General features: G+C 48.3%; 1 protein-coding gene and 1 long non-coding RNA gene across 2 annotated transcripts; both read left to right on the top strand.

Annotated features, from left to right (window-relative positions):
• Positions 1-1,888: 1,888 nt before the first annotated feature.
• On the top strand, positions 1,889-10,673 carry LOC135830470 (uncharacterized). Its single transcript, XR_010556042.1, has 4 exons — positions 1,889-2,003; positions 4,905-5,012; positions 6,966-7,067; positions 10,572-10,673. It is a non-coding gene; the product is annotated as an uncharacterized LOC135830470 (long non-coding RNA).
• A 1,621-nt stretch (positions 10,674-12,294) lies between these two features.
• LOC135830471 (uncharacterized) lies at positions 12,295-25,970 on the top strand. Its single transcript, XM_065342719.1, has 5 exons — positions 12,295-12,356; positions 16,178-16,279; positions 18,925-19,026; positions 22,850-22,951; positions 25,596-25,970. Exons 1-5 carry the CDS (start codon positions 12,336-12,338, stop codon positions 25,704-25,706), a joined length of 438 nt encoding a protein of 145 aa, XP_065198791.1. The 5' UTR covers positions 12,295-12,335; the 3' UTR covers positions 25,707-25,970.
• Positions 25,971-26,197: the final 227 nt, after the last annotated feature.

The following is a 26,197-nucleotide window of genomic DNA, read 5'->3' on the forward strand; positions in this document are numbered from 1 at the left end:
GATTCTCTCGTTCCTATCATCAACGGGAAAAAATACGGAACTAAAGAATACAACCAAAGAAATTGAAGTTAAATACTGAAATAGAAAGGTGTTAGAAATAATATAATGATGCAAGTGCAATGAAACCACTATAGGAAACGCAAAAAAGAGCAGAGCAGTTTCCTCTGGTGGTTTCACTGCACTTGTATCATGATTTTATGTATTTCTAAACCAGTATTTAACTTCAGTTTCTTTGGTTGTATCCTTTAGCTCCGTATTATTCCCACTGATGATAGGAACGAGAAAATCGATTCTGGGTTTCAATAATGAAAGATTCCGGAGGAGGAAGGAGGAAACTGTAGTTATCACCAACCCTCACCGCGCCGAGCTCACACCGCTACCGCGCGTGACCTGAGCTGGGTGCCCTGCCGTGCAGTATCGAACTGTCCTCAAGCCAGCCACGTATTTGGCAGCCCATTGAGCTGTCTACCGGATCGCATCGTTTAGAAACGCCAAATGCGGCAGGGCCAGTCTCAGGCTGGTCGCGTAGGCGGCAGGCCGGCGGGCGACCAGCAAGGCTGCATTCGCATTTGAATCACCGAAGTGATACAGGTGCTTCTACTGCACCCCGTGGCGCATCAGGGAGGCATCTGGGTCCCTGGCAGCTCGTAAGCGCACCACCGTATCAGGTATGCGCAGGTGGAGCAGCAGAGCAAGATGTGTGCCGGATACTCACCATCATCCGGTCAACTTTATGGTTGTGCGACTTTACACAGCCGGCACTCATTACTTGCTATTGCTTGCAGAAGGCCGGAATTTTTTTCTTTTTCGCTCTTTCCCTTCTTCCAGGCGCGGCTTCATGTTAGGGCAGTAAATAGCAGTTAAGGACTCAGCTGAGTCAAGCTGGACTCAGCGTGTCAAGTTTGGCATAATACAATAAGCGCGCTATCCCCAAACAGTTGTGTGGTTATTGTGTGAGTGTATATGCAGGAGTCCGCGGTCACGGGAGGGGAGTGATAAATATTAATTTTTTTGTTATAAAATACACAGTCATGTCAAACAAGTAACATGGTTGTGTGATCTCTGCGGCCTTCGTCCTATTCATAGCTACCGGTATATTAAAATTTGTATCTTCACGTAGATTTCTTTTACATTCTTTCTTCATTTTTTTACGTATACACCACACCACATACTCCGGCATGCACTGGCTGTTGGTAACCACCCAGGAGAATTAAAGAAGAGCTAGGAGAGTGAGAAATAGAAGAAAGACGTGTGTGACCATAATCTTCGGGAATTCGCAACCTCTCGATTAGAAATCGACTGCACATACCACTGCACCATGTGGGACACACACACACACAACACACACACACACACACACACACACACACACACACACACACATACATACTTTCACAGGAAAAACTGGTGTAAGCGACCTCTGGGTTTAGCGACCACCTGCTCTTAATGATCGTTTTTCCATGCACCGACAGGTCTACACAGACACTGTGGGACAGGGTTCTAAAGACCACCTGGCTTTAACGGCCGTTTTTCTTGCACCGTGGGTGGTCGCTTAAACCAGGTTTACTGTACACACACTACTACTACTACTACTACAGCTTAGTTGCCGCAATGGCCACACCACTCGGAAAGGAGCCTGAGTCATTGCCAGGAGCAGAAGCGGATATGACGACTCAGGTCGTTCTATCGACAGAGTTGACGGTTGCAGTGAGATTAGCAGACACGGCATGTGACACTCTGTTCGACGTGATTGCATCATGGCCACACACACTTACACACGCTGTGTGTGTGTGTGTGTTTGTGTGTGTGTGTGTGTGTGTGTGTGTGTGTGTGTGTGTGTGTGTGTGTGTCTGTGTGTGTATGTTGCTTGACTTTGTGTTCATACCATTCCTGCATACCAGGGTTGTCTGCTATTCCAGGCCTGCGAATATGGCCAGCTGGAGTGTGCCTGCATGCTTGCAGACTGTTGCGGAGAAACAGTGATCAACCAATTGTATCTCAGGGTAGGTTTGTGTGTAAGATTGTTTGGGTATGCATTCGTGACAATGTCCCAGGTAGAGGCGACGGTTTCAAAAAGGATATAGGTTGCAAACCAGAACGGACTCAATATTCAATTTCTCTCTTGGAGTTTGATTAGGAAACATATGTCACAGTAAGACTACGATGTGTTATACTTCGAGCCAAAATTTCATGGCTCTACTATAACCAGAAGCGCCATACCCAAGCAGGCGAGTTTTTGACGTGTTGCTTCGCACTGTGACTTGAGTTTTACGACTTTCGAAAAATCAACTTCTTGTCGCAGGTAAACAGCGGCTCGGCTCTCGCCAATAAAGCACCTTATACCAATGAAAACTATTAGAAGGACACACAAGGCTTATCGTTACTCTGTACTGGCCATCGTGGAGCGACGGCAATTACCCAATTTCAGAACTCAGAGTGAATTTGCTGTGCACTCTAAAACCTGTCCGGTTTGGAGCCACCTCTGATTTGAAGCGAAAAACTGGGCAACTTGCAGGAAATGGGCCAACGCAAAGGAGTGGCTCAGTTCGATTGACTCTGGCCTCAGAGCAAACTTCAACATGTCAGTTTCGTTCCAAAAACATATTTCGAGTGAACAATCCACGCTGATGATCGGTTTGGGTCTATACAAATTTTGTTGTCAAGCCGTTCCGGTATCAAACCCTCCCTCCTACCAAGCACATTGCTCTGTAACTTGCACTGACTGGCTTTAAATGTGAATGTCGAGGTGGATGCATACAATATGCTTTCTGTACACACACTCCCTCCGAGTATGCAATCTGTACATGTGATTGTGTCCTTCTTGAAGGTTGGTGGTGGGGGTAAGGGGTTAGGGGCACATAATTATAATAGTTTTTGTTTTATATGAACGTTTCAATTCATCCCCTGATTTTATGTCAGATATGAGTAAAACACAACATTTAGGAAGTAAACATATGACTCCGCGCAAATTAGAAACTTAGCTACAGTACTGTCGGTCGTCGAAGAACTGAGTGGGGGGGGGGGGGGGGGGGCAGCCTCCTAGCCTAGACCGCTCTTATTATCACTACAGTATATGCACTGTTTAGTTAACGGGTATGCATTGGTATGCTGTGTTTGGAAAAATCCTAGCCTGGTTGTTTTTCGGCGCTCCGTTTTTCTGCGCCCGGCAGTACTGTGGTGCATTACTGTGAAGTACTTTCACGATCACCTGATCCAAATTGCCGTGGAAAATACTGACTCCTGTGGTCAAAACGGTGTGTTAACCTGTTTGGGTTGAGCAATTCATGCGTGTGTGTGGGGGTGGGGTTGTGGTGTGTGTGTGTTTGGGGGGGGGGGGGGGTGCATGTGGATGTGCATGTGTGTTTGGATGTATGTGTGTGTGTGTGTGTGTGTGTGTGTGTGTGTGTGTGTGTGTGTGTGTGTGTGTGCGTGTGTGTATTCTTGTGTGTGTGTGTGTCAGCTAGTTCGGTTGGTGGGTACACTTATGCCGGATAGTGTTGGGTCTGTTGCCAACGGGCTCGGCTGCTTGAAGGTGTATTGTTGTACCTACCACCTTTGTTGGTTTCAGGGTTCATATACTTTCTATTTGAAGTATACATACCTGTTAGCCATGGACTACTTCTGGCTAGATTAACTCTTGTGTAATCATGGTGCTAGTGAAGCTTGTATCAGATCCACTCTGATTTAGCCACCCACACTAGTAGCAAGTATTACCTTCACTGGGGGCAGGGGTAACTGCAGTTGGATCCCGGGACGGATACCCTGATGCCGTCAATCCGTTTTCGGCACCTTTTCCTCACCCACTTACTGAGGTGTGGTGAGCCCATAAGTGGGATCATTTTCAAGTCCACCCAGAGTTTTGGGGATTTCAGGGGGTGTCAGCCGTTGGGCGGTTCAATAGCCAATTGAGTCATCTTTCCAAGATTCCTTTTGAGTCTCTCTCCCCTCTCCCAGTGAGACCCACGTGACCAGTTTTGGCAGTGAGCAGCAAGTACGAGTACAAGTGTGTGTGTGTGTGTGTGTGTGTGTGTGTGTGTGTTACCCGCCACCGAAGACAGAAACACTAGCTGTGTGTAGAACGGTCCCCTTTCACCTCAATTAGTCTCCTTGTTTCTTTTCCTTCCTCGCTGTTGTCTCCCGCTTCTGGGAGCGACATGGCCATTTTGTGGCAGTTGTACATAGTAGTGTGTGTGTTTGTGTGTGTGTGTGTTTGTGTGTGTGTGTGTGTGTGTGTGTGTGTGTGTGTGTGTGTGCCAGCTAATTCGGTTGATGGGTACACTTATGTCTGATTGTGTTGGGTCTGTTACCAATGGGCTCGGCTGCTTGAAGGTGTAATGTTGTACCTGCCACCTAGATTAACTCTCGTGTAATCAATGCTGCTAGTGAAGCTCAGATCCACTCTGATTTAGCCACCCACACTAGTAGCAAGTATTACCTTCACTGGGGGCAGGGGTAACTGCAGTTGGATCCCAGGACGGATACCCTGATGCCGTCAATCCTCTTTCTGCACCTTATCCTCACCAACTTACTGAGGTGTGGTGAGCCCATAAGTGGGATCATTTTCAAGTCCACCCAGAGTTTTGGGGATTTCAAGGGGTGTCAGCCGTTGTGCGGTGCAATAGCCAATTGAGTCATCTTTCCAAGATTCCTTTTGAGTCTCTCTCCCTCTCCCGGGGAGACTCGCGTGACCAGTTTTGGCAGTGAGCAACAAGTACAAGCATGTGCGTGTGTGTATGTGGGTGTGCGCGCGCGTGTGTGTGTGTGTGTTGTTTATGTGTGTGTATTTGTGTGTGTGTGTGTATTTGTGTGTGTGTGTGTGCGTGTGTGCATTTGGTTGGGGATCCGTACATGTGTGGTTTGTGTGGGCGTACACATGCTATCACTATCTATGTTGTTCTTACTAGTTTGGAAGGCGGAAGTACACTCCACTACATGTAGCATGTAGTCAGGGTTGCATCCATATTGCCATGCACCTTGTCAAGTGTAAAGCCAAGGTGGACAGGACTGATTCGGTAAGTTGCACACCACTCTGCCTGTAGATTGAAGAATTACTAAATAGTGGCTCATGTCTGATTAGTAGTCAAAGATGCCAAACTTTGCCTGCACTGCAACCGTGTTTATGCTGGTGAACCACATTGGTTTCTGTCTCAGATAGGAAACTCATAACCATTATTATTATTACGAAGTAGTGGTTGCGACTTCGGCGATGATTTGTAAGAAAAGGGTTTGCTCCCCACACCGGAGCTCGCGCTATTCCGCCGACTTTACTTGACACTTGACTGACTTGACTGAGGTTTGCCGAGTCGAAGGTTCGATGGACTTTTCGTGTGCTCTGGATGGCAGTCGTGAGTCAGTCAAGTGTCAAGGAAAGTCGGCGGAATAGCGCGAGCTCCGGTGTGGGGAGCAAACCCTTTTCTTACATTATTATTATTACGAAGTAGTGGTTGCGACTTCGGCGATGACTTGTAAGAAAGGGTTTGCTCCCCACACTGGAGCTCGCGCTATTCCGCCGACTTTACTTGACACTTGACTGACTCACGACCGCCATCCAGAGCACACGAGAAGTCCATCGAACCTTCGACTCGGCAAACCTGCAAGAAAGCACCACTCTCTGCTCAATACACAGTGTTTCGGGGAATTCACCCCTCATCAGTTGAGCTTGAGTAGGCTGAGGAAGATTGTGCCTGAAGAGCACCACTTATATAGTGCTCTCCAGGCACAAACATCACCAGGGATACAAACTTACAGAGACACTCCGTTTCCAGCGCGACAAACACCTCGTGAACACCAGATAGCAGCGTGAGTCAGTGTCGCTCCTGGACGGTGAGACAGACCCCGAAACACTGTGTATTGAGCAGGGAGTGGTGCTTTCTGGCAGGTTTGCCGAGTCGAAGGTTCGATGGACTTCTCGTGTGCTCTGGATGGCGGTCGTGAGTCAGTCAAGTGTCAAGTAAAGTCGGCGGAATAGCGCGAGCTCCGGTGTGGGGAGCAAACCCTTTATTATTATTATTATCGCAAGTATCGACACCCATGGATTATAACACGATGTCCGCGACATGAACGGGCTCATTTTAGAACCGATGCTGAGATTACTTGTAGAATAGAAGACAGTGTGTGGATAGTTGGTGATGGGGAGTAAAGTACTCTGGTAGGCTGGAGAAAATGCGAGCCATGTTGTCAGGAAGATGGGTAAAACTTATCATCCTTGAAGACCATTGTCATGCAAGAAGCATGAGAATCATTCTGAGATTATGGGTGGAGACTGGAGAGTATAACTAGATGATTGACTGATGTCGGTCGAGTGTAACTTTTTGCTGCATTCAACCCTAATGTATAATGAGTAGTAGATTTTGGAGTAGCAATTTGGCGTTGTCACATGTTTCCTAGTCCAGTCAATTTCCATCTTACCTGGTCTGATAACAATGCAAACATGTAGTGTGATAGATGATGTGTACCGGTACATTGCAGCTTAAAGGAGTTCTGTACGTAGACTATCCATGCCTTCTGTAGTGTAATAGACCATTTTCAATGCCAGAAGGTACTGGCATTATTTGTTGGTAGCAAGGTACATTCCCTTCATTGCAATTTTCCATTGCAGGATGTGTGACTGCATGTGTGTGTGTGTGTGTGTGTGTGTGTGTGTGTGTGTGTGTGTGTGTGTGTGTGTGTGTGCGTGGGCGTGTGGGTGCGCTCGTGTGTGTGTGCGTCCGTTTGTGTGTGTGTGTGTATGTGTGTGTGTGTGTGTGTTGAGAAGCCAATGTCATGTATTGCCAGACCCTAATGTGCTGCATTGGTTTTTACACACCTAGCTAAGAGGACCACTACCAATTGAGCAATCAGAGTAGCCTACATGAGAACCCCGTGACTCACAGCAGATTGTGCATCATATTATGTAACAATGTAGCATACAGACTGCTGATGGATAGCACATATGAATGTCTGACCTTGTCTTTACCTTCACACAGACTGGTGGCCTTCCTGTTCATAGCGCTGCTGGGACTGGTTGTCTGGAAGTCGTCAAGTATCTACTAGATGTCCAGCCCGACACGATCTCCGTAAAGAACGAAGTGAGTTAAGAAATCTCTGGAACTGAAATGGTCATGAATCCATAAACAAAGAGTGTGCACCTTTCGCAAATGAGTGCAGGCGCGTACACATGGGGTAGGTTCATGTTGCCCCGGAAACCCCTCTAATGTACTAAACGCCTCTCTTTGCTATGATGGTTTCAATGCAGTTTTGTGAGTGCACCGGTGAGCGTGCAACGCTAGTACATGTACATGTATGTAGAAGTACTCACTGCAGGCTGTAACCTTGACGATCAACGAGTCGTAGTTCTAGTTTAGTGTAGAGCACGTAGTCATGGCTTTCACTCGAGAGTCGCGACTTCACGGTGTAGTCCTTACAATCATAGGCATACTCACGGCTCTACTGTCTGTCCATGTCCGCGGTAAGGGGAAGCTAGGGACCCGGTAACCTGCTAGCCACACATGCGGCAATCTATGCCATCGTGGTGTGGAGTTTTGACCGTTGTCCACTAGCAGGTGACTAAGTGACGCCAGTGCAGGAGCGCGAGAGGTAGAACTTATTCTGGTTTCGACATTTTGATACTAATTCTGATTTTTGTTAATGAACGTGGCTGCGTCAGCGCGGATGATTTTGACCTTCTCTGCTAAGCACAGGCCGCATGTTTTCGAGATGTTGCTGTAGGTCTTTGCTCTGTCGACGATGGACCATCTGATGTCGTACTCTTCACCCTGGTCCTGCAGCTGCGTGCTTTTGCGGTACTTTTCGTATCTCATAGTCGTGAGGTGGTTGCTATAGCGCGTCTTGAACGGTATCTCGCAAAGCCCGAATAACCGCCTCTCGTTACCTGAGCTCCGGGCCGTGACGTTCGGTTGATAGACCGCCCTTTCCTGCAAACACCGACCGTCCAGAGGGCAAGAGGGTTTAGCTCGGCAGTTGCATTTCTCTGCTGGTTTTCGCACGTCGGCCGGGGCCGTCACTTTCTGGTTGTGCCCCTTGATTATGCAGGCCATGTTGGGCATACACGAGTAGCTGACCTTGACCGTATTTTTGTTGAAAATGTTACAAAGAGGTGACGATGCGGGAAGTGCTTTCGAACCAGCGTCAGGAACCTCTGGCCGATACTGATAGACACGGATTTGTTGAATGGCGGGTTGTACCAAATTATGTTTCTCTTTCTTTCTCGGCTCTTCTTTGCCTGGCCACCGTTGTTGAATGTTAGTGCGGCCGGGAATCTGCTGGCTGATAGTGCTTCCCTGTAGGCCGGTGCAGCATTGCTGAAGGCCTCTTGGTCGCACGAAATGCTCGACACTCGCTTGTGGATCATTGCCGGCAATTTCTGTATGATTGTCGGAGGGTGGTTCGACTCGGTGTTGATGTATCTCGGTGCGTCGTTCGGTTTTCGGTACGGCTCGTAGCGGCCACTTGCGAGGTTGAAGGTAACGTCAAGGAAGTTGACCGTTCTCTGGTTTGTGTTGATCGTGATTCTCAACCCGGAGTCTCAGAACAGCTTCGTGATGGCTTTGCGGATGGAGTCTGCCTCGTGTCCCGTCATGTTTTTGAAAACTGCGAGGCCATCGTCGCGGTCCAGGCCTATGCTGGCGGGGCCGAACATATCTGCAAGACGCTTCAGCAGGAACGCCCCTACCAGTTGGCACACTTCCGCACCATCATAGCTCCCTATGGTGACGTCGAATAAGCCTACTCTGTCCTGCTTGGCCCATACCTTGTGAAGAGAAGAGTATGACATCAGATGGTCCATCGTCGACAGAGCCAAGACCTACAGCAACATCTCAAAAACATGCGGCCTGTGCTTAGCGGAGAAGGTCAAAATCATCCGCGCTGACGCAGCCACGCTCCTCAACAAAAATCAGAATTAGTAGCAAAATGTCGACACCAGAATAAGTTCTCCCTCTCGCGCTACGGCACTGGCGTCACTTAGTCACCTGCATGCTGCCGCCGGCACCTTCCTGCCGCCACCAGGCCCAGGCCAGGGCCTGCCTGCCTGCCCGCCGTCACTATAACTAACGTGTTACTTGACTGTCACCCCTCCATCTCTCCCTCCTTTTATCACCTCCCAAGTAATAACCGACACCATCCGCACCATATCTCTCTAACTAATGTATCACTTGAAATGTCACACTAATGTCGCGCTTTTGCCACCTTTGCGCGCTATGCCACCTGCTTTTTCATGCTTTTTCGCGCTTCACTCACCTTGTGCGCCCTTTTTTAGCTACCTGCCTGGGGATAAATTTGGACCCAGGTGATGTTCAGGTTATCAGTTGTCTGAGGATTGCCTTAGCTTTGCTATTTGCATGAAACGCAGCGTTACAACAATGACCTAGCCGGCTGTCTCTGTTCTCTTCTGCTTTTTGTGGTAATGCTCCATCCTTGTGGTGTTGAGCACTCTAGGCAATCTGGGAACTCTTGCTATTGTAATGAAATGACTTATAAACAGCCACTACAGATCAATCAGGAGTGCATGATGAGTCGCTTCGGGTCCCTGAACAGTCTTCCAGATCGCATTGTCTGGCGGTCAGTGCGGGCATGTTGGGACTGTGGCGACCGTTGCACCAACACCGGGATCTTTGATGGTGTGGTCTTGGGGACAGTCGATGACGGTCCAGGTAGCGTCGGGCTCGGTGGTGGGGATCATGCCTGGTCTTGTTCATCAGCTGCAGTCGGCGGTGGGTGTCGGTTAAACTGTCGATTCGGCTGCAGAACTCTTTCGTTGCAGTAGACTTCATAACCGCGGCTTGACGTCTTGTCGGTGATTACTGCAGGCTCCCATTCTCTCGACTTGCCGTTGATCAGTTGAAAGAAAACCTTTGTGCCAGACGTACGTGGCAAGGTCTTTCCCTCGGTGGTCGAGATGCTCAGCTGCCTTCTGTCTTCTGATCTCCTTCATCTGAATGTCGGCTGACATATCTGATGCAGGGATGAGTCGATCATTCAGGGTTGGCAACACAGTTCTGGTTCGGCGACCAAAAAGCCGTTGCACGGGACTGGTGCTGAGACCTTCAGTGGGTGTGTTGCGGACATTCAGTAACCCGAAGTATGGGTCGGACTTCCCCTTGTTGCACTTTTTCATGAACTTCTTCAAATCTTTGACTGCAGCCTCAGCAGCACAATTAGACTTGCTGCTGTCTGGGCTGTGGTGCACATGCAAGAATTCGCACTTCTCGAAATGCTACTTGATATTGCTCATGTGTACCCGTACATTGCAGTTTAAAGGAGTTATGTACGTAGACTATCCATGCCTTATGTAGTGTGATAGACCATTCTCAGTGCCAGAAGGTAATGGCATTATTTGGTAGTAGCAAGGTACATTCTCTTGGTGCCATTTTTCCATTGCAGGATGTTTGACTGAGTGTGTATGTGTGTGTGTGTGTGTGTGTGTGTGTGTGTGTGTGCGCGCATGCGTGTGCGTGTGCGTGTGTGTGTGTGTGTGTGTGTGTTTAGAAGCCACTGTAATGTATTGCCAGACGCTAATGTGCTGCAGTGGTTTTTACACATGAATGTCTGACCTTGTCTTTACCTGCACACAGGCTGGTGACCTTCCTGTTCATAGCGCTGCTAAGACTGGTTGTCTGGAAGTCGTCAAGTATCTACTAGATGTCCAGCCGGACATGGTCTCCGTAAGGAACACAGTGAGTTAAGAAATCTGTGGAACTGAAATGGTCATGAGTCCATGAGCAAAGAGTGTGCACTTTTGGCAAATGAGTGCAGACGTGTACGCATTGGGTAGGTTCATGTTGCCCCGTAAACCCCTCTAATGTACTAAACGCCCCTCTTTGGAATGATGGTTTCAATGCAGTTTTGTGAGTGCACTGGTGAGCACGCAACGCTAGTACATGTACATGTATGTAGCAGTACTCACTGCATGTTGTAATCTCGACGATAAACGAGTCATTGTGCTAGTATAGTGTAGACCACGTAGTCATGGCTTTCACTCGAGAGTCGCATTTCACGGTGTAGTCCTTACAATCATAGGCAAACTCATGGCTCTACTGTCTGTCCATGTCCGTGGTATGGCGAAGCTAGGGACCCGGGAACCTGCCAGCCACACATGCGGCAATTTATGCCATTGTGGTGTGGAGTTTTGACCGTTGTCCAGTGTCGTGTTGAAGCAAAAAAGACGAAAAGCATGTTCCGCAATTGCAATTTTTCCCGCTGAGAGGAGCTGAGTGTAGTCTGGGACAGTAGACGGTGCCCCTTGAGAAGCTGTGCTGGGCTGAATCCGCATTCGAAGGGTGTTGAGCGATAGCTTAGCAGAGGGTGATAAGGGTCAGACCCTTTCACTAGTACAGACTTGACCGACTCTGACCGTATGCTCGGCAAGGTCGTTGCCCTGTGGATGCAGCGGACTGCTGGTGTAGGGATGTGTGCCATACTGCTGCAGGAAAGTTGCATACTGTACGCTCTGGACGGTGGATGGAGGAAATCTAGAACTCCAAAATAATGTTCTATTTCATTTTGATACGTGTAATGTCCGCCTTGCATATTCTGCTTATGACGACTTTAAAAATGCTCATTCAGAGGCATGTACGTACACGATCATCAGGAACCCGCGTGGACCCAGTTACAATCTTACTCGGCATCAAAACTGCACACTGGTCTGGAAATGAGTAAATGCCTACTGGCTAACAAAGCAATATCGACAAGCAACTATGGCTGCCTGAAAAAAAACAATTCTAAATAGTGGTCCCGGAGCTCTTAGCGCCTGAATTTCTCATATTATATTCTGGTCGGCTCCATAAGCTGGCATACAAAGTTCGTAACTTTGTCAGTAACTGTTTCTGACTGTAACTGTTAACTGTAAAGTGAGTAACTGTTACTGACTAGGCTCCCCCCCCCCCCCCCCCCCACACATGTACTGACTAGTAAACAACTATATAGTCACAACTGTCGTAAAAGCAGAGACATGGACAAATGCTACCAAGAGATGCAGGCTTGTAGCCTTTTACCAACCGACTAAGGACCAGCCCTGCATCCTGGGAGGCCATTAGATCCGGGAAAACCTCTTTTCTATGGACCAATCCCCTGCCTGGTGTTGAAACATGCGTCGGGGTTTTCCAGTACTTGCTGGCAAACAGTTTTGTCAACAGAGTCCGAGTAGTCTACATCAGGTTGTCTCACCTGACACTGAGTTGTACATCATATCCAAGATACGTACTTTTCTTATGGATAACACATAGGAATGCCTGGTCATGTGTCTTACCTGTACACAGAGAGGTGAACTTCCTGTTCATTGTGCTGCCAGGAGTAGACATCTGGAAGTCCTCAAGTATCTACTAGATCTCCAACCAGACATGATCTCGGTAAAGTGCCACGTAAGTTGAGAAATCTGTATCGTAGACTCCCTTTACTGTAGTCAGTCACTCTTACAGCACTCTTGAGGATCACTGTGCTAGCTGTATGTCTATTGGTGGGAGAATATCAAGCTGATACAACAGCAACCTCACCGATCGTTTGCTGCAAAAGTAGCTGTTGTTACCTGACCAGTCTTATAACCAACAATGCTACAGTCGCGTGAATGGCACTTAGAGTAATAGCAGGGAGTAGTAAGAACAGAGCAATGGCAAAAGGCACCAGTTGCCAGAAGCGTAAGATCAGACTGAGTAGCGAAAGTCTGAAACTCCAGAAGGAGCCAAATCGCAATCCACACATGATGTCACATGCGCATGCGTGGGGCACACATTGAACACACGTGTACGTGAACGCAGTACACGTGACGTCTCCCTTTCTTTACAATAAGAGAGTGTCCGGGCCAATCAAATACATGTATATGGCGGCATAATAATTATGAGTCAAATGAAATAGCTCTATCTAATAAGAGCTGGCTTGAGCGTATGTAATGCAGCACGCACATACATAATGAAACGACTCACAAAGGCAGAAGAGAATAGAGACAGCCGGCTAGGTCATTGTTGTAACACTGCGTTTCATGCACATAGCAAAGCTACGGCAATCCTCAGATAACTGATACCCTGCACATCATCTGGGACCAAATTTATACCCAGGCAGGTAGCTAAAACCGGGCCCGTAAAAGGAGGGGTGACAGTCAAGTAACACGTTAGTTATAGTGACGGCGGGTAGGCAGGCAGGCCCTGGCCTGGGCCTGGTGGCGGCAGGCAGGTGCCGGCGGCGGCATGCAGGTGACTAAGTGACGCCAGTGCAGTAGCGCGAGAGGTAGAACTTATTCTGGAGTCGACATTTTGATACTAATTCTGATTTTTGTTGAGGAACGTGGCTGCGTCAGCGCGGATGATTTTGACCTCTGCTAAGCACAGGCCGCATGTTTTTGAGATGTTGCTGTAGGTCTTTGCTCTGTCGACGATGGACCATCTTATGTCGTACTCTTCACCCTGGTCCTGCAGCTGCGTGATTTTGCGGTACTTTTCGTATCTCATAGTCGTGAGGTGGTTGCTATAGCGCGTCTTGAACGGTATCTCGCAAAGCCTGAATAACCGCCTCTCGTCACCTGAGCTCCGGGGTGTGACGTTCGGTTAATGGACCGCCCTTTCCTGCAAACACCGGCCGTCCAGAGGGCAAGAGGGTTTAGCTCGGCAGTTGCATTCCTCTGCTGGTTTTCGCACGTCGGCCGGGGCCGTCACTTTCTGGTTGTGCCCCTTGATTATGCAGGCCATGTTGGGCATACACGAGTAGCTGACCTTGACCGTATTTTTGTTGAAAATTTTACAAAGAGGTGACGATGCCGGGAAGTGCTTTCGAACCAGCGTCAGGAACCTCTGGCCGATACTGATAGACACGGATTTGTTGAATGGCGGGTTGTACCAAATTATGTTTCTCTTTCTTTCTCGGCTCTTCTTTGCCTGGCCGCCGTTGTTGAATGTTAGTGCGGCCGGGAATCTGCTGGCTGATAGTGCTTCCCTGTAGGCCGGTGCAGCATTGCTGAAGGCCTCTTGGTCGCACGAAATGCTCGACACTCGCTTGTGGATCATTGCCGGCAATTTCTATATGATTTTTCGGAGGGTGGTTCGAATCGGTGTTGATGTATCTCGGTGCGTCGTTCGGTTTTCGGTACGGCTCGTAGCGGCCACTTGCGAGGTTGAAGGTAACGTCAAGGAAGTTGACCGTTCTCTGGTTTGTGCTGATCGTGATTCTCAACCCGGAGTCTCTGAACAGCTTCGTGATGGCTTTGCGGATGGAGTCTGCCTCGTGTCCCGTCATGTTCTTGAAAACTGCGAGGCCATCGTCGCGGTACAGGCCTATGATGGCGGGGCCGAACATATCTGCAAGACGCTTCAGCAGGAACGCCCCTACCAGTTGACACACTTCCGCACCATCATAGCTCCCCATGGTGACGTCGAATAAGCCTACTCTGTCCTTCTTGGCCCATACCTTGTGAAGAGAAGAGTACGACATCAGATGGTCCATTGTCGACAGAGCAAAGACCTTCAGCAACATCTCAAAAACATGCTGCCTGTGCTTAGCGGAGGAGGTCAAAATCATCCGCGCTGACAAAGCCACGCTCCTCAACAATTATCAGAATTAGTATCAAAATGTCGACACCAGAATAAGTTCTACCTCTCGCGCTACGGCACTGGCGTCACTTAGTCACTTGCATGCCGCCGCCGGCACCTTCCTGCCTGCCTACCCGCCGTCACTATAACTAACGTGTTACTTGACTGTCACCCCTCCATCCCTCCCTCCTTTTATCACCTCCCAAGTAATAACCGACACCATCCACACCATATCTCTCTAACTAATGTATCACTTGAAATGTCACACTAATGTCGCGCTTTTGCCACCTTTGCGCGCTATACCACCTGCTTTTTCGTGCTTTTTCGCGCTTCACTCACTTTGTGCGCCCTGCCTGGGTATAAATTTGAACCCAGATGATGTACAGGTTATCAGTTGTCTGAGGATTGCCATAGATTTGCTATTTGCATGAAGCGCAGCATTACAACAATGACCTAGCCGGCCGTCTCTGTTCTCTTCTGCCTTTTGTGGTAATGCTCCATCTTTGTGGTGTTGAGCACTCCAGGCAATCTGGGAACTCTCGCTATTGTAATGAAATGACTTATAAACAGCCACTACAGATCAATCAGTAGTGCATGATCAGTCGCTTAGGGTCCCTGACCAGTCTTCGAGATCGCATTGTCTGGCTGTCAGTGCGGGCACCTTGGGACTGTGGGGACCGTTGCACCAACACCGGGATCTTTGATGGTGTGGTCTTGGGGATAGTCGATGACGGTCCAGGTAGCTTCGGGCTCGGTGGTGGGGATCATGCCTGGTCTTGTTCATCAGCTGCAGTCGGCGGTGGGTGTCGGTTAAACTGTCGATTCGGCTGCAGAACTCTTTCGTTGCAGTAGACTTAATAACCGCGGCTTGACGTCTTGTCTTGTCGGTGATTACTGCAGGCTCCCATTCTCTCGACTTGCCGTTGATCAGTTGAAAAAAAACCTTTGTGCCAGACGTGCGTGGCGGAAGGTCTTTCCTTCGGTGGTCGAGATGCTCAGCTGCCTTCTGTCTTCTGATCTCCTTCTTCTGAATGTCGGCTGACATATCTGCTGCAGGGATGAGTCAATCATTCAGGGTTGGCAACACAGTTCTGGTTCGGCGACCAAAAAGCCGTTGCACGGGACTGGTGCTGAGACCTTCAGTGGGTGTGTTGCGGACATTAAGTAACCCGAAGTATGGGTCGGACTTCTCCTCGTCGCACTTTTTCATGAACTTCTTCGAATCTTTGACTGCAGCATCAGCAGCACGATTAGATTTGCTGCTGTCTGGGCTGCGGTGCACATGCAAGAATACGCACTTCTCGAAATGCTACTTGATATTGCTCATGTGTACCCGTACATTGCAGTTTAAAGGAGTTATGTACGTAGACTATCCATGCCTTATGTAGTGTGATAGACCATTCTCAGTGCCAGAAGGTAATGGCATTATTTGGTAGTAGCAAGGTACATTCTCTTGGTGCCATTTTTCCATTGCAGGATGTTTGACTGAGTGTGTGTGTGTGTGAGTGTGTGTGTGTGTGTGTGTGTGTGTGTGTGTGGGTGTGTGTGTGTGTGCGTATGTGTGTGTGTGTGTGTTTAGAAGCCACTGTAATGTATTGCCAGACGCTAATGTGCTGCAGTGGTTTTTACACATATGAATGTCTGACCTTGTCTTAACCTGCACACAGGCTGGTGACCTTCCTGTTCATAGCGCTGCTGAGACTGGTCGTCTGGAAGTCGTCAAGTATCTACTAGATGTCCAGCCGGACATGGTCTCCGTAAAGAACACAGTGAGTTAAGAAATCTGTGGAACTGAAATGGTCATGAGTCCATGAGCAAAGAGTGTGCACTTTTGGCAAATGAGTGCAGACGTGTACGCATGGGGTAGGTTCATGTTGCCCCGGAAACCCCTCTAATGTACTAAACGCCCCTCTTTGAAATGATGGTTTCAATGCAGTTTTGTGAGTGCACTGGTGAGCACGCAACGCTAGTACATGTACATGTATGTAGCAGTACTCACTGCAGGTTGTAATCTCGACGATCAACGAGTCATTGTGCTAGTATAGTGTAGACCACGTAGTCATGGCTTTCACTCGAGAGTCGCGACTTCACGGTATAGTCCTTACAATCACAGGCATACTCACGGCTCTACTGTCTGTCCATGTCCGTGGTATGGCGAAGCTAGGGACCCGGTAACCTGCTAACCACACATGCGGCAATCTATGCCATCGTGGTGTGGAGTTTTGACCGTTGTCCAGTGTCTTGTTGAAGCAAAAAGGACGAAAAGCATGTTCCGCAATTGCAATTTTTCACGCTGAGTGTAGTCTGGGACAGTAGACGGTGCCCCTGCTGTTGAATCGTCAGAGAGTGATGACAGTGACTTCAGCAATGATGACAGTGAGTAAAGTATTCACACCCTTGCTTTTCCATTGGCTGCAAATATACTTCCCCAAATGAAAGACCAACTACTTACGATTTCAGCTAGCGACTCCTGCGAACTAACTTGCAAGTAGCCAAGGGTCCTTGTATTTTGTCATACTTGTAAATACTTCTAGCTTTCCTTTTATTTTTGGGCATTTATTAACATTATTGCCTTTAATATCGTGCGCTCAGTATACATCTGTAATAACACCACTTTTTAAAAGCAATTTTGTGTGGAATGTTGGCTGATCAGTGGGCATGGGAACCACTCCTGGAGGGGAGCGGCGTACGCCCCTGACATATGAATGTCTGACCTTGTCTTTACCTGCACACAGGCTGGTGACCTTCCTGTTCATAGCGCTGCTAAGACTGGTTGTCTGGAAGTCGTCAAGTATCTACTAGATGTCCAGCCGGACATGGTCTCCGTAAGGAACACAGTGAGTTAAGAAATCTGTGGAACTGAAATGGTCATGAGTCCATGAGCAAAGAGTGTGCACTTTTGGCAAATGAGTGCAGACGTGTACGCATTGGGTAGGTTCATGTTGCCCCGTAAACCCCTCTAATGTACTAAACGCCCCTCTTTGGAATGATGGTTTCAATGCAGTTTTGTGAGTGCACTGGTGAGCACGCAACGCTAGTACATGTACATGTATGTAGCAGTACTCACTGCATGTTGTAATCTCGACGATAAACGAGTCATTGTGCTAGTATAGTGTAGACCACGTAGTCATGGCTTTCACTCGAGAGTCGCATTTCACGGTGTAGTCCTTACAATCATAGGCAAACTCATGGCTCTACTGTCTGTCCATGTCCGTGGTATGGCGAAGCTAGGGACCCGGGAACCTGCCAGCCACACATGCGGCAATTTATGCCATTGTGGTGTGGAGTTTTGACCGTTGTCCAGTGTCGTGTTGAAGCAAAAAAGACGAAAAGCATGTTCCGCAATTGCAATTTTTCCCGCTGAGAGGAGCTGAGTGTAGTCTGGGACAGTAGACGGTGCCCCTTGAGAAGCTGTGCTGGGCTGAATCCGCATTCGAAGGGTGTTGAGCGATAGCTTAGCAGAGGGTGATAAGGGTCAGACCCTTTCACTAGTACAGACTTGACCGACTCTGACCGTATGCTCGGCAAGGTCGTTGCCCTGTGGATGCAGCGGACTGCTGGTGTAGGGATGTGTGCCATACTGCTGCAGGAAAGTTGCATACTGTACGCTCTGGACGGTGGATGGAGGAAATCTAGAACTCCAAAATAATGTTCTATTTCATTTTGATACGTGTAATGTCCGCCTTGCATATTCTGCTTATGACGACTTTAAAAATGCTCATTCAGAGGCATGTACGTACACGATCATCAGGAACCCGCGTGGACCCAGTTACAATCTTACTCGGCATCAAAACTGCACACTGGTCTGGAAATGAGTAAATGCCTACTGGCTAACAAAGCAATATCGACAAGCAACTATGGCTGCCTTAAAAAAAACAATTCTAAATAGTGGTCCCGGAGCTCTTAGCGCCTGAATTTCTCATATTATATTCTGGTCGGCTCCATAAGCTGGCATACAAAGTTCGTAACTTTGTCAGTAACTGTTTCTGACTGTAACTGTTAACTGTAAAGTGAGTAACTGTTACTGACTAGGCTCCCCCCCCCCCCCCCACACATGTACTGACTAGTAAACAACTATATAGTCACAACTGTCGTAAAAGCAGAGACATGGACAAATGCTACCAAGAGATGCAGGCTTGTAGCCTTTTACCAACCGACTAAGGACCAGCCCTGCATCCTGGGAGGCCATTAGATCCGGGAAAACCTCTTTTCTATGGACCAATCCCCTGCCTGGTGTTGAAACATGCGTCGGGGTTTTCCAGTACTTGCTGGCAAACAGTTTTGTCAACAGAGTCCGAGTAGTCTACATCAGGTTGTCTCACCTGACACTGAGTTGTACATCATATCCAAGATACGTACTTTTCTTATGGATAACACATAGGAATGCCTGGTCATGTGTCTTACCTGTACACAGAGAGGTGAACTTCCTGTTCATCGTGCTGCCAGGAGTAGACATCTGGAAGTCCTCAAGTATCTACTAGATCTCCAACCAGACATGATCTCGGTAAAGTGCCACGTAAGTTGAGAAATCTGTATCGTAGACTCCCTTTACTGTAGTCAGTCACTCTTACAGCACTCTTGAGGATCACTGTGCTAGCTGTATGTCTATTGGTGGGAGAATATCAAGCTGATACAACAGCAACCTCACCGATCGTTTGCTGCAAAAGTAGCTGTTGTTACCTGACCAGTCTTATAACCAACAATGCTACAGTCGCGTGAATGGCACTTAGAGTAATAGCAGGGAGTAGTAAGAACAGAGCAATGGCAAAAGGCACCAGTTGCCAGAAGCGTAAGATCAGACTGAGTAGCGAAAGTCTGAAACTCCAGAAGGAGCCAAATCGCAATCCACACATGATGTCACATGCGCATGCGTGGGGCACACATTGAACACACGTGTACGTGAACGCAGTACACGTGACGTCTCCCTTTCTTTACAATAAGAGAGTGTCCGGGCCAATCAAATACATGTATATGGCGGCATAATAATTATGAGTCAAATGAAATAGCTCTATCTAATAAGAGCTGGCTTGAGCGTATGTAATGCAGCACGCACATACATAATGAAACGACTCACAAAGGCAGAAGAGAATAGAGACAGCCGGCTAGGTCATTGTTGTAACACTGCGTTTCATGCACATAGCAAAGCTACGGCAATCCTCAGATAACTGATACCCTGCACATCATCTGGGACCAAATTTATACCCAGGCAGGTAGCTAAAACCGGGCCCGTAAAAGGAGGGGTGACAGTCAAGTAACACGTTAGTTATAGTGACGGCGGGTAGGCAGGCAGGCCCTGGCCTGGGCCTGGTGGCGGCAGGCAGGTGCCGGCGGCGGCATGCAGGTGACTAAGTGACGCCAGTGCAGTAGCGCGAGAGGTAGAACTTATTCTGGAGTCGACATTTTGATACTAATTCTGATTTTTGTTGAGGAACGTGGCTGCGTCAGCGCGGATGATTTTGACCTCTGCTAAGCACAGGCCGCATGTTTTTGAGATGTTGCTGTAGGTCTTTGCTCTGTCGACGATGGACCATCTTATGTCGTACTCTTCACCCTGGTCCTGCAGCTGCGTGATTTTGCGGTACTTTTCGTATCTCATAGTCGTGAGGTGGTTGCTATAGCGCGTCTTGAACGGTATCTCGCAAAGCCTGAATAACCGCCTCTCGTCACCTGAGCTCCGGGGTGTGACGTTCGGTTAATGGACCGCCCTTTCCTGCAAACACCGGCCGTCCAGAGGGCAAGAGGGTTTAGCTCGGCAGTTGCATTCCTCTGCTGGTTTTCGCACGTCGGCCGGGGCCGTCACTTTCTGGTTGTGCCCCTTGATTATGCAGGCCATGTTGGGCATACACGAGTAGCTGACCTTGACCGTATTTTTGTTGAAAATTTTACAAAGAGGTGACGATGCCGGGAAGTGCTTTCGAACCAGCGTCAGGAACCTCTGGCCGATACTGATAGACACGGATTTGTTGAATGGCGGGTTGTACCAAATTATGTTTCTCTTTCTTTCTCGGCTCTTCTTTGCCTGGCCGCCGTTGTTGAATGTTAGTGCGGCCGGGAATCTGCTGGCTGATAGTGCTTCCCTGTAGGCCGGTGCAGCATTGCTGAAGGCCTCTTGGTCGCACGAAATGCTCGACACTCGCTTGTGGATCATTGCCGGCAATTTCTATATGATTTTTCGGAGGGTGGTTCGAATCGGTGTTGATGTATCTCGGTGCGTCGTTCGGTTTTCGGTACGGCTCGTAGCGGCCACTTGCGAGGTTGAAGGTAACGTCAAGGAAGTTGACCGTTCTCTGGTTTGTGCTGATCGTGATTCTCAACCCGGAGTCTCAGAACAGCTTCGTGATGGCTTTGCGGATGGAGTCTGCCTCGTGTCCCGTCATGTTCTTGAAAACTGCGAGGCCATCGTCGCGGTACAGGCCTATGATGGCGGGGCCGAACATATCTGCAAGACGCTTCAGCAGGAACGCCCCTACCAGTTGACACACTTCCGCACCATCATAGCTCCCCATGGTGACGTCGAATAAGCCTACTCTGTCCTTCTTGGCCCATACCTTGTGAAGAGAAGAGTACGACATCAGATGGTCCATTGTCGACAGAGCAAAGACCTTCAGCAACATCTCAAAAACATGCTGCCTGTGCTTAGCGGAGGAGGTCAAAATCATCCGCGCTGACAAAGCCACGCTCCTCAACAATTATCAGAATTAGTATCAAAATGTCGACACCAGAATAAGTTCTACCTCTCGCGCTACGGCACTGGCGTCACTTAGTCACTTGCATGCCGCCGCCGGCACCTTCCTGCCTGCCTACCCGCCGTCACTATAACTAACGTGTTACTTGACTGTCACCCCTCCATCCCTCCCTCCTTTTATCACCTCCCAAGTAATAACCGACACCATCCACACCATATCTCTCTAACTAATGTATCACTTGAAATGTCACACTAATGTCGCGCTTTTGCCACCTTTGCGCGCTATACCACCTGCTTTTTCGTGCTTTTTCGCGCTTCACTCACTTTGTGCGCCCTGCCTGGGTATAAATTTGAACCCAGATGATGTACAGGTTATCAGTTGTCTGAGGATTGCCATAGATTTGCTATTTGCATGAAGCGCAGCATTACAACAATGACCTAGCCGGCCGTCTCTGTTCTCTTCTGCCTTTTGTGGTAATGCTCCATCTTTGTGGTGTTGAGCACTCCAGGCAATCTGGGAACTCTCGCTATTGTAATGAAATGACTTATAAACAGCCACTACAGATCAATCAGTAGTGCATGATCAGTCGCTTAGGGTCCCTGACCAGTCTTCGAGATCGCATTGTCTGGCTGTCAGTGCGGGCACCTTGGGACTGTGGGGACCGTTGCACCAACACCGGGATCTTTGATGGTGTGGTCTTGGGGATAGTCGATGACGGTCCAGGTAGCTTCGGGCTCGGTGGTGGGGATCATGCCTGGTCTTGTTCATCAGCTGCAGTCGGCGGTGGGTGTCGGTTAAACTGTCGATTCGGCTGCAGAACTCTTTCGTTGCAGTAGACTTAATAACCGCGGCTTGACGTCTTGTCTTGTCGGTGATTACTGCAGGCTCCCATTCTCTCGACTTGCCGTTGATCAGTTGAAAAAAAACCTTTGTGCCAGACGTGCGTGGCGGAAGGTCTTTCCTTCGGTGGTCGAGATGCTCAGCTGCCTTCTGTCTTCTGATCTCCTTCTTCTGAATGTCGGCTGACATATCTGCTGCAGGGATGAGTCAATCATTCAGGGTTGGCAACACAGTTCTGGTTCGGCGACCAAAAAGCCGTTGCACGGGACTGGTGCTGAGACCTTCAGTGGGTGTGTTGCGGACATTAAGTAACCCGAAGTATGGGTCGGACTTCTCCTCGTCGCACTTTTTCATGAACTTCTTCGAATCTTTGACTGCAGCATCAGCAGCACGATTAGATTTGCTGCTGTCTGGGCTGCGGTGCACATGCAAGAATACGCACTTCTCGAAATGCTACTTGATATTGCTCATGTGTACCCGTACATTGCAGTTTAAAGGAGTTATGTACGTAGACTATCCATGCCTTATGTAGTGTGATAGACCATTCTCAGTGCCAGAAGGTAATGGCATTATTTGGTAGTAGCAAGGTACATTCTCTTGGTGCCATTTTTCCATTGCAGGATGTTTGACTGAGTGTGTGTGTGTGTGAGTGTGTGTGTGTGTGTGTGTGTGTGTGTGTGTGTGGGTGTGTGTGTGTGTGCGTATGTGTGTGTGTGTGTGTTTAGAAGCCACTGTAATGTATTGCCAGACGCTAATGTGCTGCAGTGGTTTTTACACATATGAATGTCTGACCTTGTCTTAACCTGCACACAGGCTGGTGACCTTCCTGTTCATAGCGCTGCTGAGACTGGTCGTCTGGAAGTCGTCAAGTATCTACTAGATGTCCAGCCGGACATGGTCTCCGTAAAGAACACAGTGAGTTAAGAAATCTGTGGAACTGAAATGGTCATGAGTCCATGAGCAAAGAGTGTGCACTTTTGGCAAATGAGTGCAGACGTGTACGCATGGGGTAGGTTCATGTTGCCCCGGAAACCCCTCTAATGTACTAAACGCCCCTCTTTGAAATGATGGTTTCAATGCAGTTTTGTGAGTGCACTGGTGAGCACGCAACGCTAGTACATGTACATGTATGTAGCAGTACTCACTGCAGGTTGTAATCTCGACGATCAACGAGTCATTGTGCTAGTATAGTGTAGACCACGTAGTCATGGCTTTCACTCGAGAGTCGCGACTTCACGGTATAGTCCTTACAATCACAGGCATACTCACGGCTCTACTGTCTGTCCATGTCCGTGGTATGGCGAAGCTAGGGACCCGGTAACCTGCTAACCACACATGCGGCAATCTATGCCATCGTGGTGTGGAGTTTTGACCGTTGTCCAGTGTCTTGTTGAAGCAAAAAGGACGAAAAGCATGTTCCGCAATTGCAATTTTTCACGCTGAGTGTAGTCTGGGACAGTAGACGGTGCCCCTGCTGTTGAATCGTCAGAGAGTGATGACAGTGACTTCAGCAATGATGACAGTGAGTAAAGTATTCACACCCTTGCTTTTCCATTGGCTGCAAATATACTTCCCCAAATGAAAGACCAACTACTTACGATTTCAGCTAGCGACTCCTGCGAACTAACTTGCAAGTAGCCAAGGGTCCTTGTATTTTGTCATACTTGTAAATACTTCTAGCTTTCCTTTTATTTTTGGGCATTTATTAACATTATTGCCTTTAATATCGTGCGCTCAGTATACATCTGTAATAACACCACTTTTTAAAAGCAATTTTGTGTGGAATGTTGGCTGATCAGTGGGCATGGGAACCACTCCTGGAGGGGAGCGGCGTACGCCCCTGACATATGAATGTCTGACCTTGTCTTTACCTGCACACAGGCTGGTGACCTTCCTGTTCATAGCGCTGCTAAGACTGGTTGTCTGGAAGTCGTCAAGTATCTACTAGATGTCCAGCCGGACATGGTCTCCGTAAGGAACACAGTGAGTTAAGAAATCTGTGGAACTGAAATGGTCATGAGTCCATGAGCAAAGAGTGTGCACTTTTGGCAAATGAGTGCAGACGTGTACGCATTGGGTAGGTTCATGTTGCCCCGTAAACCCCTCTAATGTACTAAACGCCCCTCTTTGGAATGATGGTTTCAATGCAGTTTTGTGAGTGCACTGGTGAGCACGCAACGCTAGTACATGTACATGTATGTAGCAGTACTCACTGCATGTTGTAATCTCGACGATAAACGAGTCATTGTGCTAGTATAGTGTAGACCACGTAGTCATGGCTTTCACTCGAGAGTCGCATTTCACGGTGTAGTCCTTACAATCATAGGCAAACTCATGGCTCTACTGTCTGTCCATGTCCGTGGTATGGCGAAGCTAGGGACCCGGGAACCTGCCAGCCACACATGCGGCAATTTATGCCATTGTGGTGTGGAGTTTTGACCGTTGTCCAGTGTCGTGTTGAAGCAAAAAAGACGAAAAGCATGTTCCGCAATTGCAATTTTTCCCGCTGAGAGGAGCTGAGTGTAGTCTGGGACAGTAGACGGTGCCCCTTGAGAAGCTGTGCTGGGCTGAATCCGCATTCGAAGGGTGTTGAGCGATAGCTTAGCAGAGGGTGATAAGGGTCAGACCCTTTCACTAGTACAGACTTGACCGACTCTGACCGTATGCTCGGCAAGGTCGTTGCCCTGTGGATGCAGCGGACTGCTGGTGTAGGGATGTGTGCCATACTGCTGCAGGAAAGTTGCATACTGTACGCTCTGGACGGTGGATGGAGGAAATCTAGAACTCCAAAATAATGTTCTATTTCATTTTGATACGTGTAATGTCCGCCTTGCATATTCTGCTTATGACGACTTTAAAAATGCTCATTCAGAGGCATGTACGTACACGATCATCAGGAACCCGCGTGGACCCAGTTACAATCTTACTCGGCATCAAAACTGCACACTGGTCTGGAAATGAGTAAATGCCTACTGGCTAACAAAGCAATATCGACAAGCAACTATGGCTGCCTTAAAAAAAACAATTCTAAATAGTGGTCCCGGAGCTCTTAGCGCCTGAATTTCTCATATTATATTCTGGTCGGCTCCATAAGCTGGCATACAAAGTTCGTAACTTTGTCAGTAACTGTTTCTGACTGTAACTGTTAACTGTAAAGTGAGTAACTGTTACTGACTAGGCTCCCCCCCCCCCCCCACACATGTACTGACTAGTAAACAACTATATAGTCACAACTGTCGTAAAAGCAGAGACATGGACAAATGCTACCAAGAGATGCAGGCTTGTAGCCTTTTACCAACCGACTAAGGACCAGCCCTGCATCCTGGGAGGCCATTAGATCCGGGAAAACCTCTTTTCTATGGACCAATCCCCTGCCTGGTGTTGAAACATGCGTCGGGGTTTTCCAGTACTTGCTGGCAAACAGTTTTGTCAACAGAGTCCGAGTAGTCTACATCAGGTTGTCTCACCTGACACTGAGTTGTACATCATATCCAAGATACGTACTTTTCTTATGGATAACACATAGGAATGCCTGGTCATGTGTCTTACCTGTACACAGAGAGGTGAACTTCCTGTTCATCGTGCTGCCAGGAGTAGACATCTGGAAGTCCTCAAGTATCTACTAGATCTCCAACCAGACATGATCTCGGTAAAGTGCCACGTAAGTTGAGAAATCTGTATCGTAGACTCCCTTTACTGTAGTCAGTCACTCTTACAGCACTCTTGAGGATCACTGTGCTAGCTGTATGTCTATTGGTGGGAGAATATCAAGCTGATACAACAGCAACCTCACCGATCGTTTGCTGCAAAAGTAGCTGTTGTTACCTGACCAGTCTTATAACCAACAATGCTACAGTCGCGTGAATGGCACTTAGAGTAATAGAACAGGGAGTAGTAAGAACAGAGCAATGGCAAAAGGCACCAGTTGCCAGAAGCGTAAGATCAGACTGAGTAGCGAAAGTCTGAAACTCCAGAAGGAGCCAAATCGCAATCCACACATGATGTCACATGCGCATGCGTGGGGCACACATTGAACACACGTGTACGTGAACGCAGTACACGTGACGTCTCCCTTTCTTTACAATAAGAGAGTGTCCGGGCCAATCAAATACATGTATATGGCGGCATAATAATTATGAGTCAAATGAAATAGCTCTATCT

The sequence above is a fragment of the Sycon ciliatum genome, unplaced genomic scaffold, assembly GCF_964019385.1.
Source record: "Sycon ciliatum unplaced genomic scaffold, ocSycCili1.1 SCAFFOLD_750, whole genome shotgun sequence".
NCBI classification, from domain to species: Eukaryota; Metazoa; Porifera; class Calcarea; order Leucosolenida; family Sycettidae; genus Sycon; species Sycon ciliatum.